This window comes from Rhipicephalus microplus, chromosome 5 (assembly GCF_043290135.1).
Source record: "Rhipicephalus microplus isolate Deutch F79 chromosome 5, USDA_Rmic, whole genome shotgun sequence".
In the NCBI taxonomy this organism is placed as follows: domain Eukaryota; kingdom Metazoa; phylum Arthropoda; class Arachnida; order Ixodida; family Ixodidae; genus Rhipicephalus; species Rhipicephalus microplus.
The window spans coordinates 12,869,885-12,890,869 of record NC_134704.1 but is presented as its reverse complement, the minus strand read 5'-3'; the positions used below and the strand labels follow the sequence as shown (position 1 = coordinate 12,890,869).

Below are 20,985 nucleotides of genomic sequence, written 5' to 3'. Positions count from 1 at the left end.
CGTCAATGTAATTTATGTATACGAAATAAAGAATATCTTTAAAATTATTGTTGGAGCTTTATCACAATCTAAATTCTCAATATAGTATTATGAGGAACGCCGTAGCGAGCGGAGTACGTTCCTAAATTTAAGTACACGGGCCTCAAGAGAGAGAAACAACTTTATTGACGGCATAGCAAGGTCGGTGAACTTAATTTGCCGGTTGTTCGAAGGATGGTGGCCACGGAGGAAGGAAAATGTAAGGAGAGGCCCTGACGTCACTCGTTGTGAAGCCGCGATGAAGCCGGAAGTCGGCCATATTGAGTAGGCAAACTCTCCTCTCTTGTTTACATATGAATGCGAAGCAGAAGGCGCGACTCCCTCTCCGGCTCGGAAAGCACGTGGGCTGCGCAGCGCGTGTGTCGTGACGATCCGAAACTAATGGAACTGGGCTCATCACTCAGAGCCAGCGGGACACCTTCAGCGAAATCGCTTCATCCGAGTAATAACAAAGAGTAACAGCTCGCTGACAACGAAGCAACTACGAAAGAAAGCGCGCTAGATGCACTAACAACGGCGAGTGCTTTCACGTCATTAATTGAGCAACTGTACAGACAACACGATCGGTCGTGCGCCTTCTACGGTTGCATTCCGCCACGCGACTGACGCAGCGTCCTGCCACTGTGTCCGTGTTCCGCGTGAAACTCACCTGCGTCAGCATTCTGCGACCGTGGTGACTTTGAGCACGGTGCTAGTGACAGTTGAACGTGGTTGCTGTTACGTTGAAATTACATGCAATGCTGGTGGAGAGTGTACCAAGCGGAACAGAAAAGGTGTTTTAATACGCACATGCAAGTTGTTACTGTACACACACAACACGAAACTACGTATGTGCACATGGTCCTCACGGCGTCTTGCTGGGCTCAACAGCGTCGTCCGTTGTCACAAGCAGGAGCACTGCTCAACCGTCACTGACCTGCAAGGCGTTGTCGTCATTCAGCTTCGTCATGGTGCCCAACGCCATTTCGCTGAACACTAACTGCTTCATCCGCGTCATCCGCCGCACGACACATGGATATGCACTTGTTCTACGCACTGTTGAAAACCCGTGATGGACAAAGAGATTTGTAAACGTTGCTAAGAGTAATGTAACAGCCAGACGAACACTGCGTAACCAAAAACGCGGCGCCGAACACAGATATTGTCCGCCACGGCTCAGCACGAGACCTGCGGAGGCACACATTCCGCCGCCAGCCGCGGCCGCTCACTGCTAGACCAGCTTCACTGCGCAACACGTAACCATAACAACGCCGCCATTGCGCCTACTGAATATGGCCGCCATGATGTCATTTCCGCCACATTTTTTACGCCCTGCGCCGGCTGGGCATGCCCTCTCCTTACCTTTTTCCTTCCTCCGTGATGGTGGCCAAAAGCTTGCCACGACCGTTTCAGCCCAGTTAACCATTTCTGCCTGAAGACGGTAGTCAGCTGACGACAGGAGCGACTCCTATGCCTCGAGGGAGGAAGCTGGCAGTATTGTTCTTGGTGGGGGGTTACCCTCGCATTCCCAAAGAATGTGATTTTGGGTGGCTTTTACGCAGCTGCAATGTCGGCAGTTTGGTGTAATCTCTTCTGGATAAATTTTAGACAGCCGGTGAGGGCTGGGCAAGGAATATGTTTGGCTTTAAGCATTTCGCTTCCAAATACGGCCGTCACAGCCAGAATTCTATCTCGTGCCCTTCGGGCCCCACCATGGCGGGTAATAAGTAATACATTGTGTAATAAATTATTTCGAAGAGCGGCCGAATTGGCAAAGGCTACTAGCGTCGGTCAAGTTATACGCTCCAGGTTAATTAAATGATGAGTTTTTACAAGCGTAATCATAGGTATGCGCAGGGTTTCTCTTTTAGGCGACTACTATTGCCTCCCCCACCACAACCCTTCATACAGGCACATATATGTAATTGGCTACGGCTAGATCAGATTTGTGTGCGGGAAGAGTTTAAAAAAAAAAAGCAAGGGCCCTAGAAACTAGAAAAAAGCCGTGACGACACAAGGAGCTAGGTAACTATATATATAATGCGTTACACTTTCACGTCAACAGATACTAGACAATAATCAATACAAAGGAGAGAGACAGAAATACCTGCTAAGCTCGAAGACTATATTGGGTTCGATTCCCGTGCCACGGCGGCTGCCTACATCGATCAGGGCGAAAGAACACCCGTGTTCTTGTGTAGAGGCTTGTTGAAGAAACCATATGATCAAATGATTTCGGAAAGCCCCCCCCCCCCCCCCCACCACCCGCTTTTTCGTCACACACTTCATGATACCGTGGTTTCGATATTAAATCAACGAAATGCGAATACTGGGGAACGGTGATATGTCACATATTGAATAGGCACCAAATGTCATTTCGTTGAGTAATAGTAACGGTGCAGTGTATAGAAATATTTCTTGACACTGTGTCTAGAAATATTTCTAGACACTGTACTGCCCCTTCACAAGACAAAAGGAGGAGGAGGAGGTAAGTTTATGGGGGAGGGAAAGGGGAAAAAAAGATTAATGGATGACGATGGTGAGATAGAGAGGTGAGTATGTGGTGTTCTTTCTGGCTGAAACACATTTCATAGCTGCGCACATAGTCCAGTTGTTTCCAAAAAGGTTATAACTGCTCTTGTGACCGCAGTTGCACTGTTGGTGTCTGGCCAAGGGCCCAACATGGTCTCACCAGTTAATGACCTACTGCGATATAGTTCAGTAGAAGAAATCAGTGTTTGTCGTTCACGTGCGTATGCTGGGCAGACACAAAATATGTGCTCAAGTGTTTCTGGCACATCACAGTGTTCACAATTAGGACCGGTGTCACTGCGACCGATGATATGTGCGTAACGTCTGGTGTACGCTACACCAAGGCGAATGCGGTGGATCATACTTGTGAGTTGCCGTTTCAATTTAGGAGGCATGCGGAACCTATTACAAGACAAAAAAAAAAAAAGACTACATCAGTCAGCACTGCCTTGCTAGTAGCTATATGCATAGCCTTCCAAGGACTTTCCGTGCATAATGTGCATCTGCATTCCAATAGCCGCTGTCTATTCGCGGCTCGCGCACGTCAGTTTCACCTTTCGCTTTGGAACTGCGATATCCTGCATGATTTTGCGGGTAATGTAATAGAGTATGTAGTTGTTCACAAGCGCTTGAGAGACGAAGTTACATCTTGTTTGTTCATTTCACCTGAATAAACGAAGGACGAGAGTTCCGTGGAGAAAGAAGCAAGCATTGCCCGTTTGTACCAAAAGTAACACTGAACGCGAGTTTCCTCTTGTGCGAAGAAAAGAAAGTCGGGGAAGAAGAGAAGAAAAGGCGACGGCAGTGAAGCGAAAGCAACGTTACGCGCCATCGGTGCAGCGCAGTCCTTCTCTCCGGGGCCAGTCTCGGTTAAGAACGACACGTAGAGTTGGCGGTGAAGCCGCGCCTCCCACGCACGTGGAAACTAAGGACCGTCGTATAAAAGAAAGAGCGCTGCGGAGACCATCTTTAGCCAGTTCGAAGCCAGGGCCATTCTAGCCACCCTGTACAAGGAGCACGCAGGGACCCACCGGGCAGCAGTTATGAAGATGGTTCAGGTAAATCTCTTAGTCGAACAATTACTTTCCGGTCACGATGTTAGTTCTGTGGAATGAGTCGACGTATAGCCTATGGGTTGTTGTAAGGTGAACGCCCCTTCTAAATGTCGGTTGAGGAAGTAAGTAAATTTTCAAAGGAAAAAGCAAATTAAGTACGTGTTCAAGCTTTTGGGAGAAAACACCGACTAATATTGACCGATGCAGTGCAATACCTTGAAGATAGCGTCTTTCGTATGAAATAAACACTACAGGATAAAACCATTACAACAGGTCGCAAAAGGCAATTACGCATTCTAACTGCGGAGACACTATAGAGGGCGTGCAGCTGACCGGATTTCGGAGTACGGTGCATGGGGCTCCCTAATGTGTTTGGTCAGTTGAGGTGTTTGCGACAGGCTTCACGAGTTAGCCTGCCAGTCTGGTGGCTATCAATTAGGCATACGCTTTTCTTTCGCAGCACAGGAACTTGTAACAACACATCAAGAAGTTAAGTGTCGCATCGATGCGCAATTACAGATGCCATGAAATTTTCGTTAGTCGAGGGATCTGCCTGTTTGCAGGTTGGCCGGCAGGGCCTTCCCTTGAACTTTGATGCGCAAAGAGGACATTCGCGTGAAACATTTGACTGCCACGGTCACGTTACTGCCAAATGCGAATTCCGAGGGCAGCTTGGTGATGGTGCGGAACGCCAACTGTGTTTCAAGTATCCGCAGTTGTAACAACACTCGTTTCATACTGCTACAGAAACTGTCTGCGCTTTAGTGCTATGCACATCACTCCGTGCATTGCCGATGTATAGCGAACCAAGCGAAAAGTGCCCCGTTACGACAAGCGAAGCGACCCACAGTGCCAACCCTGCATGCGCACGAGCATCAAATTCAGCGTGCGTGGGAGGAACCTACGTGAGAGGCTCGCGATTCAGATTCCGCGTTCACTTTATTTGATTGATTGATTGATTGATATATGGGGTTTAACGTCCAAAAACCACCATACAATCATGAGAGACGCCGTAGTGGAGGGCTCCGGAAATTTCGACCACAGGGGGTTCTTTAACGTGGTTCGCTTCCTTTCATCCTCGTTAGCTCTATCGGTCACGCGAACGACGGAGACGCCGCTCAGCGCTGGAAAGGAACGGGTGTGCTAGAAAAAAATGCGCCCTAACCGGCCACTCTAGTTTCAAGAATAATCATTTTCGGTCGCTTTGGACCCCGTCACATGTTTGAGCCCTATGCCGTGACAGCCGGTATGAAAAGGACTGGTTTACGCAGTCCAGATCGACCCCGAAAACTAATCGAACTTTGTCTCTATTACGCAAGAAAAAAAGATAATTTGGAGCACGTTCCAGTTTTCTGTATGTAATTGTGGAACGCGTAGAAGAGAATTTAGCACCGAATTCTTCGCGTTGTTACAGTTCTACCGTTCATTGTCTGTTCAATACATAACTATTCATTGAAACAACAAAAGAGTGCGGCAAAACACCATTCGACGAAGTCGGTTAAAGCGAAACAATTTTATTTGCATAAACCTGCCAAGCCCTGTATATGCCAAATTATCTACAGAAGTTCAACGCCGCAGTTTTTTCTGCATACTCTCTTTAGTTATTATTACCATATTTTAGAAATGTCGCGCGCGAAAATGCTCTATATCGAAGTACTCGAAGTATATTTTGAAGATGCACAAGAGTTTATGAGGTACTTGGAATTAATTCCGAATGTGCATAATTGCGCATTTTGAGATTTATTATAAATAAAGCTTTAAATAAATGTTATGTCCTTCATGAAAACACTCTCATAATTGACATTTGATTAAACGACAAACAGCTACAGCAGGCACGATGCATAAACAGCAGAGATTCGGCATCAAACTTCACTGTCTAACACAATTAATGCGAAGTATTTTCGCCTTTTGCGTTCTCGTGCAAAAACGCGGTCGCTGCGGAACTTACTACAGGTGAGGTGCATTTTTGGTGTCTGATCTGTGTACTTCATACATTTAAACCTGGCACGGATTGCGAGAACGTCATGACACGGAATCGGATGAAAAGAAGCACGAATGGTCAAAGAGACAAACAAAGATGGTTTTCACGCAGGTGCAGTACAACATATGCATCAAAATCACGACGTGCACCTTACGTCACGACATGCCTATCTCGACACGGGTTTGACCTCATGTATTATTCTGGACACTCGAGCTAATGCCGTCTCGTTGGCCCAGAGTGTTGCAATGACCTCTCTGAGTGGCTTAACAGGCCGCCATTACGGAGTTTGACAATACTGGCGCGATTTGACTGTCATCGGTAACAGTACCTCTTGCAGTGTTATTAGAAATCTTCAAATCCGTTTTTCGAGTGATTCAGGCCCGCAGACTTGGGAGGGGGGGAAGTGGAGGCTAAGGGCACGGTTTCCTTTCCTCCACAAAATCCAGATGGAATAAAGTGCTTTACCAAGGAAGAATAAAAAAAAATAGGTGTTTATCAAAACCGTCAACGAATACTCCCCCCCCCCCCCCGAAGAAACATTCCTGATTACAGGTCTGATATGAGTGATATGATGCCATACTGAGCGGTAATTTCCGGAGACCTCCAACTGCGACGGCTTGCATAGTCATGGTTCTGGCACGTAAAAACCTAAGATTATTATGCACAATACTCACGGAACTTTTTCTTTTTCGAATGTACACGTTGGCAGGCAAAGGCACGGATTGTGTCCGTGCCCATTCGCTCCCCCTAGCAGACAAGGAATTCCGATATCTCAGACAATAATCAGATAAATCTTGGTCTCGTCACACCCTCTTCCTTCCCAATTGCCCTTTCCTTTGTTTATCGTCTTTCCTATACATGTTAATGCACAATAAACCAACTGTTGGCAGTCAGCGCACTTCTCGCTTGATGTGTTTTGTGTTCCTGTATTCTAATGGTTGATGACACCATATCTTTGCTAGCTGTATTGTCATGCATTGTTGTTGACGTTGCCATTGCCGGTTTACCAGGCGCTGACGTTGGCCGTGACCCTGGGTATTGTTCACAACGGCGTCGGCCAGGGCAGAAAGGCCAACGTGGTGCTGGCAGCGAACAACTGGAAGGGCGAGGCAGTCGTCACGCAGTCCATACGGGTGGCCGCGGACCCGGAGAAAGAAACGGTCGTCAGCAAGCGTTACAAGGAGCCCGCACCCAGGCGAAGCTCGTCGGAAACCGCGAACTTTGTCCATCCGGAGGCGGCATTACTGCGACCTGCGGCTTCGGGCGTCACGTACATTGCCGAACCGACCGGGGCCCAGGCGGTGTCTGCGTCTGTCGGATTCAAGACGGAGCCTTCGGCAGCAGCTACTGGCTATGGTGGTGGTGGCGGCCATGGTGGGGAAGGCTACGGCGGATACTTCCAGTGAGTTCACGTAAATTCACAGCTACTTAATCATCAGCCAGACTACGCCCACTGCAGGGCAAAGGCTTCTCCCATGATCCACCAATAAACCCGATCTTGGGCTTTCCGCTGCCACGTTATATTTGCGAACGTTGAGGGGTGAAGCTCCTTATGGTCTAGGGCAACCCCTCGTCCCGCTGGCGCACCTAATAGCATCTCTCTTATCATACAATGGATGACACTGTCCCATAGAGATGCATGCAAACTGCAGTTGGCTGACGATATACTAGATAGCGCTGTACGCACTCTGTGTCGTCATCACCATTTATGGTCTAGTTTTCGAGATGGCGCTGTCCCAAAGAGATATGGGCAATTAGGCGGTTGGGTTGTGTTGGATGTGTAATATGGCGGTTGGGTTGGGATGCGTGCCATATGGCGTTGGATGGGCTGCTGCTCTCCGATTGGCTGCTGCGAGGACTGCGCGGGGCTGCGCCGGAGCGCCCGTTATCTCTCATTCTCCTGGATGGTCGCCGTACGTGGATTGCGCTTGGTGGCTCGAGAGGCTGCCTCCAAGCGAGCGCGGCGCCAGGCGGATACCAAGACGGTGCGCGCCAAGGACTCCACTGCGAAACTTGCGCAACGAGAAGTGAATCCCGATACGGTGAGAACCAAGAAAGCCGCGGCAAAACGGGCTCAATGAGAAGCGGACCCCGAAATTCCAGAGTGGGAAGTGGTGGCAAAGTGCACTCGGCGGCGGGCCTACCCGGATGCTGCTCGTCGGAGGATTCATGGTATCACCGCACAACCTCTGTAGCTTCACCCACCTCACCATCATCCACTCCGTGGTGATGCTGGAATTTTTTCAATATCATCAACCCACCTAACTTTCTGTCTCCACCTCTCTGCATTCTCTGGGAATACAGTCAGTTACCCTCAATGACCAGCGGTTATCCTGCCTATACGTGCTACGTGCCCGGACCATGTCCATTTCTTCTTGATTTCAACTGTGATATCATTACCCTCAATTTGTCCCCTGACCAACTCTGCTCTTTTCTTGTTTCTTAATGTTACACCTATCAGTTTCCTTGCCATCGCTCGCTGCGTCGTCCTCAATTTAAGCTTAACCCTCTTTGTAAGCCTCCATGTTTCTGCTGCGTAGGTATAAGTGTTGACAAGATATGCAGCTGTTATATACCTGCCTCTTGAGAATTAGTGGTAGATTACCATTCATGATTTGAGAATGCTTGCCGAATGTGATCCACCCCATCCTTATTCTTCCAGTTATTTCACTTTCATGGTTCAGCTACGCAGTTACTACCTGTCCTAAGTAGACATATTCCTTTACAACTTCCAGCGTCTACAACTTCCTCCTATCGCAAAGCGCCTTTTTTATTCCGAGACTGTTGCACATATACTTTAGTTTTACTCGCCGAGCCTCTACCCCGCAACACAGGTCAGACTGACTGACTTGATGATGAGTATGCACATATCATAAGATGACGTGTATGACTAATGCTCACAATATTAGTTATTAGACGTACTCTTCTGCTTTCCGTGTCCAGTTCAGTAATCATGAACTGTAATTCGTCCCCTGAGTTATCAATCAAGGTAATGCCATCAGCAAATAGCAGGTTAATAAGATACTCTACATTAACTCTTGTCCCTAACACTTCCACAATCTAGGGCCCTGAAAACTTCCTGTAAACGCGCGATGAACAGCATTGAAGAGATCGTGTCTCCCTGCCTTACACCCTTGTTTATTGGGATTCTGTCGCTTTCTTTATAAAGAACAATGGCGGCTGTAGATCCACTGTACATTTCTTCCAGTATGTTCGCCGATGCCGCGATTCCGTAGTACTTGCATCACTGCTGATATGTCGACTGAGCCAAACGCCTTCTCGTAATCTATGAAAGATATGTATGGGGGTTGCTTGTATTCAGCGCATTTCTCTATCACCGGTCTATTATAGAGTAGCCTGTACAAATCCTGCTTGGTCCTTTGGTTGATGAACTATAATGTCGCTTTAATTCTGTTGGCTATTATTTTTGTGAATACTTCGTAGACAACGCACAGTAAGCTGATAGGTCTGTAATATTTCAAGTCTTTGTCGTCTCCCTTCTAATAAATTAAGGTGATGTTAGTGCTCTTCCAAGATTGTGGTACCCTTCCCGTCAAGAGACACTTCGTATATAAGGTGGTCAGTTCTTCTAACACAATTTTTACGCCATCTTTCAACGGTCCGTTGTTACCTTATCCTCTCACGCTAAAAAGTCTTCTGGAGTAACTGTGCAGTTACTCCGAGAAGGGCGCTTTGCTCGCCTACAAGACGGAATGAGTGCAAAAGTTTGCACATTGCACGGAGAGGAGGTGTTCTTTTTTCCATGTGGTGAATGCACCCCTCCTAGTATAGTGCACACGTATGCTGACTGAGTAGTCGTGAGTTAGAATTCCGTGTGTTTGCTGTAAATGTTCTGAAATTTATTTATGAATGTGATGCTTGCTCATTGATTGTACATTTAATTACATGCCTGCACGCACATCGAAATGCTAGTTGAATACCCCAAAATGTGATTTCTATTTTGCGAAAAATAACTGTTGCTTCATTGCGGGGTAACCGCGAAAGGACGGAGTAACTCCGCAGTTACTCCCGAAATTGTGTTATTGGTGTGGCAGGTTAGTTACTCCTCTAAAGGAGCAACCTCGATACCCCCTCTCCTCATTAACTTCTTAAAGTGGCTTTGTCTTTTTCCTTCCTGGGCTTTGCTTACTTCGCTTGTCGTTACTGGATGTCGAATTCCTCTGGGCTTCTTGTGATATCGTTCTGGTTGTTTCGGCTTCTGAAGAGCTAACTCGTCCGCCACCTCAGCTGTCCCATCCATATTGGTTATGGCATTGCCTTCCTCACCCCTAATGCATACATTCAATATTTGCCTTTTCACAAGTTTGCCTTTGCAGCTTTTAGGCTTCTGCCACTTTTTACAAGCTGCTCGATTCTCTTCATGTTATGCCTTTTGATGTCGACTATCTTACGTCTATGGATTAACTTCGAAAGCTCCACTAGATCTATTTTGTCAGTTGCATTTGAGGCTTTGATGGTTTGTCGTCTCTTAATGAGATTTTTCATCTTCTGAGATAGTTTGCCAGTGTCCTGTCTAGTGACTACATCTGACTTCCATTGCCCACTGTTTGATAGTACTAGTAAGATTATTGTTCATTGTGTCAATGCTATAACGTTGGTTACCTCGTTTAGAGCCGTGAGTCTATTCTGAAGTGAAACTTTGAATTCTTGTACTTTCCCTCTCACCGCTAGCTCATCAATTGGCGTCTTGCGTATCAGTTTATGACTTTGCTTTTTTTATCTAGGTGAATTTGAGCTCTTACAATTCTATGTTCACTGCATCGGATCTTGCCAACTACTTCTACATCCTGTACAATGCCTGGATGTGGACTAAGAAAGAAGTCTATTTTATTTTCAGTTTCGCCATTAGGACCCCGCAACGTCACCTTACGGTTAGCCTGTTTTCTGTAGAAGGTGTGCGAGATCCGTAAATAACGTTCTGCGAACTCCACTACTTACTCCCCCCTGGCATTTCTAGAGCCGATGCCATATTCCCCCACTGCATGGTCTCCGGCCTGTTTGTTGCCTATTTTGGCATTAAACTCGTCCATCAGTATAGTATACTGTGTTTTTATTCTAATTGCTGACTCCATGCCTTCGTAGAAGCATCCAGCCGAATGATCACCATGGCTCGATGTAGGTGCGTAGGCACGGTACTGCATTTATCTTGTACATTTTGTTAAACTTAATTACAATACTTACCACCCTTTCACCGATAGAATAGCATTCCTCTATGTTGCCAGCAATATTCCCCTCTGAAAGAAACCCCACCCATAGTTTTCTTCTGTCCACTAATCCACGGTAGCAAAGAAGGTGTCCGTTCTTCAGCACCGCATAGACATCCCATGTCCTCCTAACTTCGCTTAGCCCTATTACACCCCGTTTAACACCCTCTAGTTCCTCGAATAGCACAGCTAGGCTATCCTCACTAGACAGCATTCTAGCCAAGTTCAGATTCCAATGGCGGCCTGTTCGGACCCAGAGATTATTAGCACCTTCCACTGCATCGCAGGTCTGACGGCCACCTTGGACAGTTGATTCGCCGCCACTGGGGACTGAAGGCCAAGGGTTAATTGATACGTTCATATGGGAGGTAGGGGTCAAGTACAACTCCAGGGTGGTCAATCCTAATCTGGTGAGGAAGTGCATTACCGGCAGGTGGTCGCCAGTGAGGCTGCACCCCAGACCTTTTTTTGTCTTTTAACGATTCCTTCATCACGCGTTTAAGTAAATATACGATTGTGAATGGTCCAGCATCGGCATTCAGACCGAATTTTTTTCATTTCATGCTCGGCTGCTGCGCTTTCTCTAAGTAGGAGGTTCTGTTGCACAGTTACGTAATGTGCAACATTTACGTAATGGGTCGATTGCTAAACCCGTTATAGAAGCACTGACACGAATAGAACAACTGGCACAAATAGGAGCACTGATATTGACAAAATTTTCCATAGTTTCTTTTTTCTTGATGCAATAAGTAGTTAACGACCCACTTATCACGGCTGGACAGCGCGTTTGCTCGAGCGCACTACAGTTAATTGTTCGGGAAAAGGTTTATACCAACAAGTCACAGTTTCGGTTTCAGAGACCATTAAGTGCGATGTGACTCAAAGTGGTTGCCCCGCCGTGGTGGTCTAGTGGCTAAGGTACTCGGCTGCTGACCCGCAGGTCGCGGGTTCGAATCCCGGCTGCGGCGGCTGCATTTCCGGTGGAGGCGGAAATGTTGTAGGCCCGTGTGCTCAGATTTGGGTGCACGTTAAAGAACCCCAGGTGGTCGAAATTTCCGGAGCCCTCCACTACGGCGTCTCTCATAATCATATAGTGGTTTTGGGACGTTAAACCCCACATATCAATCAATCAAATCATGACTCAAAGTGGTTATTGAGTAAACATAACTGACTATGTCATCTTAAAAATCCACGCGCCTGTGAGCACCGCGGCGTTAAAAGCTCTTTTTAACGAAGTGGTAACGTAGCCAGGAGCTGGCTCTTCTCCGAGCCCGTACGCTCCACCTCCCCCCCCCCCCCCAATTTTTTTCGCCATACATACATAACACAAAATGACCATTTGCCTGCCCGGCCCCTACTATTGATCAAGGAGGTGCCCCCTCCACCCATTCCCTTAAAAAAATCTTTGCATACAACCCTGCCTCCGAGACCTTACAAATATGCGTGACCCTTCAACTGCATTGGTAGGGCACTTTTGACCCTTCAAAAGTGCCCTACCAATGCAAGAACATCAGCCTTAGTTCTTCCGTGCCAGTCTTCCCCCTCTTTGCATTCAAGATGTCTGCTAGTAGAGGGCGCTCGCAAGTATCGTGGCAGCCAACGCAAATTTGTTTACACGAAAACCAGAGGTGCGCTTCACGTGTGGTGCCACTACACGCACTTTTAAATTGATTTGGCATGCGTCCATTGTGATGCATGCGTGTCCACACAAATATATCTCATAAGTTATCTCGCATTCGAAATTTTGTGTCAGTACTGCTTAAAAAAAGCATGTCGACATTTACCTCCGCCCCCCCCCCCCCAAAAAAAAAAAATGAACTGCGGTCTAGTTCGAGAAATCAAGTAAATCGCAAGATCAAATCCGAGTAAATCGTAAGCTCGTATAATCCTTGAGTTAATTGCTTCATACGATCAATGTGTGATTTTTGAATCTGAGTGCAGCTGTGGGTCCTCTTGAAGACGGAAAATGGGATACACCCCCCGATAGCCATGTGCAGGATTACCCATCCGGGGGGGGGGGGCGGATGTGCCCCCCCCCCCCGGATGGGTAATCTTGCACATGTCTTGCACGCATCCGTCACTGATGGATGCGTGCAAGACTTTGTTGTAACTACCTAATCTGCTTGCGTGACATTATATTTCGACCGTTATTTTTTGTTTTTTGAAGCGATAATGTTGCGAGAGCGCCTTGGTGATCCACCCACGCGTCCCACTCGTCTCGCAGGTACGCTCGCGTTCCCGGCTACAACACATACGAGTTCGGCTACCGCAAGGGCAATCCGTACCACTTCCAGGAGCGCCACGAGACGCGCCACGGCCCACACTTCCGCACCAAGCAGCGCTGGGGAGACAAGCATGGCGGATACGGCGAGCACTACTGGGAGTACAACCACGCGCCCAAGTATCACTGAACGTATCCACGAGAGGGCGCGAAACGCTGCCTTCTCGCACCACCCATTTGTTACAACTTCATCGCCCCGAACATTACGCAGCAGCTTGCAATCGCATGTATGATATGAAGCTGACACGTAAGCATGAATGCCACACATTTTGTGAATGTGACAATGTTCATACGTACCCGCACATATCCCGTCCTCGAGACTCTCACCATGTATTGTGAAGCCACGTAGACATTTTGCAGCTGCGTAATGTGTGATAAGTTTCAGATACTATACAATCAACTGTTGTTGCTTTCCTTTGTGTGAGGTAAAGTTAATTATTGAAAGTGCAACTTTGATATCTGAAAATGCTTTGTCGAGATACACACTGTTGGTTTTATATATGGCGATCGCATCAGGAAGTTTTGTTCCTTGGTCTCCACATTGACACCGTCAACGAAGATACTGACGCTGACAAGTACCGCGATTTACTTCACTTTTGTTGGTGTGATGATGAAGATCGAAACTCGAAATTTTAGATGATTAGCATGTCATGGCCTCTCGGTGTCACCAAGCTCATACTTGCTTTGACTTTATCATATCGCCGGGCATTCGCGGCATCTGTTTGTCAATCAGTAAAGGTCGAAATTAGGATTTTGATGAGGAAATGGTAAAGATTTAAGGGTGACGCTGTCACCTTTCCGACACCGTCCTGCTAAAACACCAATTGTCTTTTGATGTGTACACACGTAAAAGACATTTGAAGTTTAAAAAGCTATTACCATAAACACTGTCGTTGCCCCCACAAATAATTTGTTTGACATTGGCATTTTTGAACACATATTAGCCCCGAAAAGCTCTTGAATGATCGACTCATAGGAGACTAAGTACATGCTTTGTCATTAATTATCTGGTAATGAACATGCAACGGTGTTTAATACGGGCGAATACGGATTTCAAAAGGAATGACGAACTTCTACTATGGGAACGTGGTATATCAATGAATTGAAAGGCTCCGTCAATACATCAACATACAACAACATCAAGCTGACACCGTCATTTTAACGTTGATATCACTTTCTATTCTGAAGCGATTGCATGGTTGGTGCGTGCTGTCGTGAAATGGTAGTGATCATTCAACGTTACTATTTTTGTGTGACATTATAAGGCTGTATACTCGTCCGTTCAAATAAAGAAAGAGAGTAAATTGACCATGACAGCATGGTTAATACTTCTTTTATAGCGAAGAGCAACGCTACAGAGGGACACCCTGTCAAGTGCGACTGTCACTACCATGTATTATTGCTTGTGGAAGCCTCTCCTGCAAGTTCGGGGTCCATGAATTCAGCCGTTGGTTGAGCCACCGGTCAACTTAATGTTGCTGCATCACATACACGAGGAACAACACCGAAGCTTATTTTGCATTGTAGTGCAGTGGAGCCGACCCGTTAGCCTGATACCGCTTGGCTCGACAGTTTACATTTTTAGTCTAGAGGTTTGTGACGATTTTACTTGACGAGGCTTTTCGAATCCATTGCCGTTACACCGAGTTATGTTCAAATATTTACTCCCTCAAAGCACATGCACTAAAGAAAGATACTATTACTACACCAAAGTCGTTTCAATATCGCACTGGAGCAGTTCATTTTTTTTAGATGCGGAGCATCTTATACTCGCGCCTTGTAGTGCGCCGTCCGCGTCGTCCGCGCCGTCCACACCGCTTCTCGAACATTCGACAGCTGACGCGCGCGCATGCGCCGTCGCGCCGTCGCCCACTCTTCCACCATCTGTGCATCCCTTCCTCCTCTACACACCTCGCGCGCTTCACTCCTCCACCATCTGTGCACCCTTCCTCCTCTACACACCGCGTTCGACATCTACAATTCTCCTGATTCTCCAATGGACGCGCATGTGGCGTCGCGCTTCGAGAACATTCAACAGCTGACAGTGCATGCGCCGTCGTGCTGTATATATACTCAAGGTCGGCGCTCGCTCGCTCAGTTGCCGCTCGTCGGTTGGTTTGTACGGCGCGTCGACGTCCAAGGTCGCGGTGAAATGAATTCCAACGAATCCACAAACACAATGATCGACGTCCCTTCGACCAGCGCCGCCCTTTCGCATACGTGTGTACGTGTTCACTCATTTAACACCCCCTCCTACAACCACGTTAACCAATTTAGCCATCGACCCGAGTAAGTCGCAATTTAACACCCCATTTCACAACCACGTTAACCAATTTAGCCATCGACCCAAGTAAGTCGCACTTTAACACCCCGTTAACCAATTATATGGTCCGCATCCTCCTCAGTGTTCCCCCGAGGGAAGCTGCGGGCAATTTTTTTTCTCATGTCCTGCATGGTTTCACTCGGAACTCTGACCGTTTTTAATCACCATGCTGTACTGCTCCTTAGGGTACAGGAAAAAATACGTGTACTGTGTATCATGATAAGTGCATTTCTGCCCCGTCCATCAATTTTCACGATTGTGAAATCAGCCTAATTGAAAAAAAAGAAGGAAAAGAAGTGACAACTATCTGCCACGTTGAGGGTGCGCACTCAACGGAACTGCTTGTATTTATTCTCTTTTTTGAAATAAAGATGGCAGTTGCCGGTTCGGCGCTTGTCTTGTGTCCTCCTTCGTCTTACGCATAGTCATTTTGCGCTGCTTTCAACCACGAAGATTGTGTGCTTGATCTGTTCATTAAGGAATTGTTGGCGTCGTATTTGAGCGCAAACATTTAATAATAATAATAATAATAATAATAATAATAATAATAATAATAATAATAATAATAATAATAATAATAATAATAATAATAATAATAATAATAATAATAATAATAATAATAATAATAATAAACGTTCAATACTTACCAGTGGCGCGAAGATAGATGAAACGGCGGAGCTGGTGGCGCTTCCATTCTCCTTTCCTCGCCCTGACTTCCCTCTCCCACCCCTCTCTATACTACAATGTACAAGGCAATGGTATGATTTACCCTCTTACCTCCCCCTTTTCCTCCTTGCCCCCACCCCTGCCGTTTCTCGCCCCCTTGCTATACTTGTCTGTACAGGGCTGTGCTATGCTCTGCTATAGCGTGCCTGCATAGCTGGGGCGCTACGACCCTCGCCTTTAGATCGCGTGTTCGAATACCACCTTGCGAAGGATGTTTTTTTCACCGAGAATATATTTTTCTTTTTGTTTCTACTGTGAAGAAGAAAACGCATCGTTGGCAAACAACATCGCCACCGCTTGGGTACTGGGTGCTTGGCTTCGCTCGCTCGGCTCGTGCTGATCATCGCCGGCATCTGCTCGACCGTTGCTCTTGTCCGATCGTGTTTCATCGTAGGACCACCGTCGCAACAGTCGCCAATAAACCCTTTTTCAATTGGTGGAGGGTGCTGACATTCCCCGTCGCCTGAACCTGGGTGCTGCCATTCGCCGTCGCCTCAACCTGGAGCTGCGCAACCGAACGCTACCTACCATCATGGCTACCAACAACGCGCAACCTGGCTCGTCCACTCCATCCCCCAGCAACCCCGGCGTTCTTCGTTTGCGAGAGCCCAAAGTTTTTAGCGGAGCTGATGAGACTGACGTGGAAGACTGGTTCGCTAACTACGAACTGGTAAGCGCAAACAACAAGTGGGATGACGCGGACAAATTGACTTACGTCATCTTTTACCTCACTGACGTAGCCGAAATGTGGTATAACAACCACAAAAACGACATTACGACGTGGTCCATCTTCAAAACGTTGTTCGCTGACGTTTTTGGCCGACCCGCTGTCCGCAAGTCCAGAGCCGAACAACGCTTGCGGACTCGCGCACAAAAACCAACGGAATCTTTCACAAGCTATATTGAAGACATCATTGGACTTTGCAACCGACTGAACACCACCATGCCCGAGTCGGAGAAGATTCAACACATCCTCAAAGGGATAAATGACGGTGCATATCAGCTGCTCCTCGCCCGTAATCCTGCCACCGTTGCGGAACTTGTTACTTTGTGTCAAAGTTTCGACGAGTTGAGCAAGCAGCGCGCCCTGACTCGGCCATTTTCCTCACACGCCGACTCGCTCTCCAGTCTCACTTCCGTTCCCGACCACGCACCAACCCTGCAAGAGATTAAAGACTTCGTGCGTGAAGAAGTAGCTCGGCAACTGTCGTTGATTCCCTTCACGCAGCAGCCGCCGTCCTCTCGTCTGCCCTCACCACTCCGCGACGTTATTGCCGAAGAGGTAGCTCAGGCTGTTCCCGTCGCTGCCCACCAGCAGCCTGTGGCCGTGACTGTTCCCCATGCGCCGGCTATGCAGCCCGTGGCCGCGCCTCTTACTTATGCCCAGGTGGTACGCAGCAGACCCCGCCAGCAGCTTTTGCCACCCATGCCTGCAGTTGCTCCCCACTCTACCCCTCTTTCGACACCTTGGGCTGCACCGCGAGTCAGCAATTCCTGGCGCACTGCTGACAATCGACCAATCTGCTACGCCTGCGGTACTCCAGGACACGTGGCACGATATTGTCGTCGTCGTTTCCAATCGCAACACAACGCTACTTGGCCGTTACCGTATGACCCGCCGCCCACGCACCTACCTGCTCCCTATCCTTCACCGCAGTATGGCTACACTAATCTTCCCGGGTCTCAGTCACCCCAGCGCCCAGCTCCGACTCACTCTTCCCGCTCGCCGTCTCCTCGCAGGCGATCTCTGTCCCCAATGCGTCCCCGACCCGCTTCCTCCAACCGGGAAAACTGAACGCCGCAGTTCTAGAGGCAAGAACTGCGCCGTCATCGAAATGCCCAAGTCCTCGCACTTCACCTGCTAACGTCGTCGCCATATCTGTCGATGGTGTTTCTACATTTGCCCTCATCGACACAGGTGCTGCCGTTTCTGTTATAGCCGCGTAGCTCTGCCGCTCCCTACGCAAAGTGACCACGCCGCTCTCTGGACTATCGCTTCGTACGGCTAGCGCACAGCCAGTCAGACCTCTCGGCACCTGTACAGCCCGCATTTTCATCCAAGGCTCTATGTACGTTGTCGAGTTCATCGTCCTTTCGGTGTGCTCGCATGACGTTATCCTCGGGTGGGACTTCCTGTCACAACATCATGCCGTCATCGACTGCGCACGCGCTGAAGTTCAATTTTCGCACCTGTATGACGAACCTTTGCACGAAGCTCTTGAGCGGTCTCCAAAACTCGTCGTACGTGAAGACACTGAAATTCCGCCAGCCTCTCTTGCCGTTGTCCCTGTTTGCTGCGATGACCATAACGACGCTACAGTAATGTTTACACCTTCCGACATTTTCATGAGCCGCAGAGCCGTTTCCTTGCCTTTCGCTACACTCGACGTCACTGCGGGCCGAAGCAATATTTTCGTCCACAACCCCCTTTCTGCACCGCTTACGCTACTTGCCGGCGAATGTCTCGGTCGAGTGGAGTACCTCGATTCGTCTTTATTCCTTAACATGCCAGACGAATCGTGCAGTAGCGCCTCGACCGAACTTCATGCCCTTTCCCCACTGGAATGCTCATCGAGTGACACCTTCTCGAGTTCCATCGCCGACACCTTAAGTGCCCATGAACGCGCCGAGCTTCTTAATCTTCTCCAGCACTTCGCGAATTCATTCGACGTTTCTCAGCCGCAATTGGGTCGGACTTCCGCAGTGCACCACTACATTGACACCGGTTCGCACCAGCCATTGCGTCAAAGACCGTACCGTGTCTCTGCAGCAGAACGTCACGTCATCAACGACGAGGTCGAAGAGATGCTACGCCGTCGCGTTATTCAACCATCGCACAGTCCTTGGGCATCTCCTGTCGTTCTAGTTCGAAAGAAGGATGGATCGATTCGATTTTGCGTCGACTACCGGCGATTAAACAAGGTGACGCGGAAAGACGTCTATCCATTACCGCGCATCGACGACGCCCTTGACAGCCTCCAAGGAGCCGAATTCTTCTCCTCCTTAGACTTACGATCTGGATACTGGCAGGTTCCTATGGCAGAAGCTGATCGCCAGAAAACTGCGTTCATTACACCAGATGGCCTGTACGAATTTAACGTAATGCCATTTGGGCTTTGTAATGCTCCTGCCACGTTTGAACGACTCATGGACAACACACTGCGTGGACTGAAGTGGTCTGTGTGTCTATGCTACCTCGACGACATTGTCGTTTTCTCTCCCGATTTTCCTACACATCTGCGTCGGCTCCAACTGGTGCTGACGTGTTTAACCAACGCTGGGCTCCAACTGAACCTTAAAAAGTGCCGCTTCGCCGCGCGAGAGCTGTCCATCTTAGGGCACATCGTGTCCAAGGATGGTGTTCGACCCGACCCTGCAAAACTGCGAGCAGTCGCTTAGTTCCCGAAACCTACTACACTGAAAGAATTACGCAGTTTTGTCGGACTATGCTCGTACTTCCGGCGCTTCGTGCGAAATTTTGCGTCGATCATGTCACCACTGACCAACCTCCTACGCGGTGATGCAGACCTTTCATCCTGGTCTTCTGACTGCGACGTCGCGTTTGCCACGCTCCGTAGTCTGCTAACATCTCCTCCAATTCTTCGGCATTTCGACCCAACAGCTGCAACGGAAGTTCACACAGACGCTAGTGGGGTTGGTCTAGGCGCCGTCCTCGCCCAACGCAAGCCGGGCTATTCCGAATACGTCGTCGCTTATGCGAGTCGCACACTTACTAAAGCTGAGGCCAATTACAGCGTCACTGAAAAAGAGTGCTTGGCGCTAGCGTGGGCGCTTCGCAAGTTCCGCCCTTATTTGTACGGTCGCCCATTCGACCTGGTAACGGACCACCATGCACTTTGTTGGCTCGCCACATTGAAAGATCCTTCTGGCCGCCTAGCTCGGTGGGCACTGCAAATCCAGGAGTACGACATTCGTGTCATCTATCGCAGCGGACGCAAGCATTCTGACGCCGACGCCCTGTCGCGTTCGCCTTTACCTCCCGACTCGGCCTGCGAAACCACTGGTACCAACTCCGTCGCATCTCTCGACCTCGACTCTTTTACCGGTGAGCAACACAAGGACCCGTGGATCGCTTCCCTTTTTAACTGTCTCTCTGGATCGTCAACCACTGCGGTACCACGATCTCTCCGACGTCAAGCTGCTCATTTCGCGATTCGTGATCGGCTGCTACACCGACGCAACTACGCCCCCGAAGGTCGTAAGTGGCTCTTGGTTGTCCCGCGCAGCTTGCGATCACAAATCTGCGCCTCCTTTCACGACGATCCCCAATGTGGTCATGCCGGTGTTTTCAAAACTTACGAACGCATTCGCCATCGCTTCTACTGGCGCGGAATGTATAATTTCGTTCGAAAATTCGTTATGGGCTGCCCTGACTGTCAACGCCGCAAATCACCGCCTTTCCACTCGTCCGGTGCGCTTCAACCGCTCCCGTGCCCTGCCAAACCTTTCGATCGGATCGGAATTGATCTCTATGGCCCTCTACCGACAACATCAGATGAAAATCGGTGGATCATAGTCGCTGTGGACCATTTAACAGGCTACGCTGAGACCGCCGCCCTTCCAAGTGCCACTGCGCGGGACGTAGCATCCTTCATCCTTCATCGCTTCATACTAAGACATGGTGCACCTCGAGAGCTACTAAGCGACCGAGGTCGAGCCTTCCTATCAGAAGTCGTCACGTCTCTGCTTTCTCAATGCCATGTTGTTCATCGCAAGACCACTGCATACCACCCGCAAACTAACGGGCTCACGGAAAGATTTAACCGCACCCTTGGCGATATGCTCGCCATGTATGTGACATCCGATCATACTAACTGGGATCG

At 48.5% G+C, this 20,985-nt stretch overlaps 1 protein-coding gene across 1 annotated transcript; it reads left to right on the top strand.

The window, feature by feature from the left end:
* Positions 1 to 3,425: 3,425 nt before the first annotated feature.
* Positions 3,426 to 14,401, top strand: LOC142817665 (uncharacterized). The gene is made up of 3 exons (XM_075894857.1): positions 3,426 to 3,608; positions 6,597 to 6,988; positions 13,036 to 14,401. The coding sequence occupies exons 1-3, from the start codon at positions 3,594 to 3,596 to the stop codon at positions 13,220 to 13,222; spliced, it is 594 nt and encodes a 197-aa protein (XP_075750972.1). The 5' UTR covers positions 3,426 to 3,593; the 3' UTR covers positions 13,223 to 14,401.
* Positions 14,402 to 20,985: the final 6,584 nt, after the last annotated feature.

What these genes read in the sequence shown, in the direction of transcription:
- LOC142817665 (XM_075894857.1), top strand. An exon ending in GGCTACGGCGGATACTTCCA is followed by an intron (nt 6,989 to 13,035) that starts GTGAGTTCACGT and finishes CTCGTCTCGCAG; the next exon opens with GTACGCTCGCGTTCCCGGCT.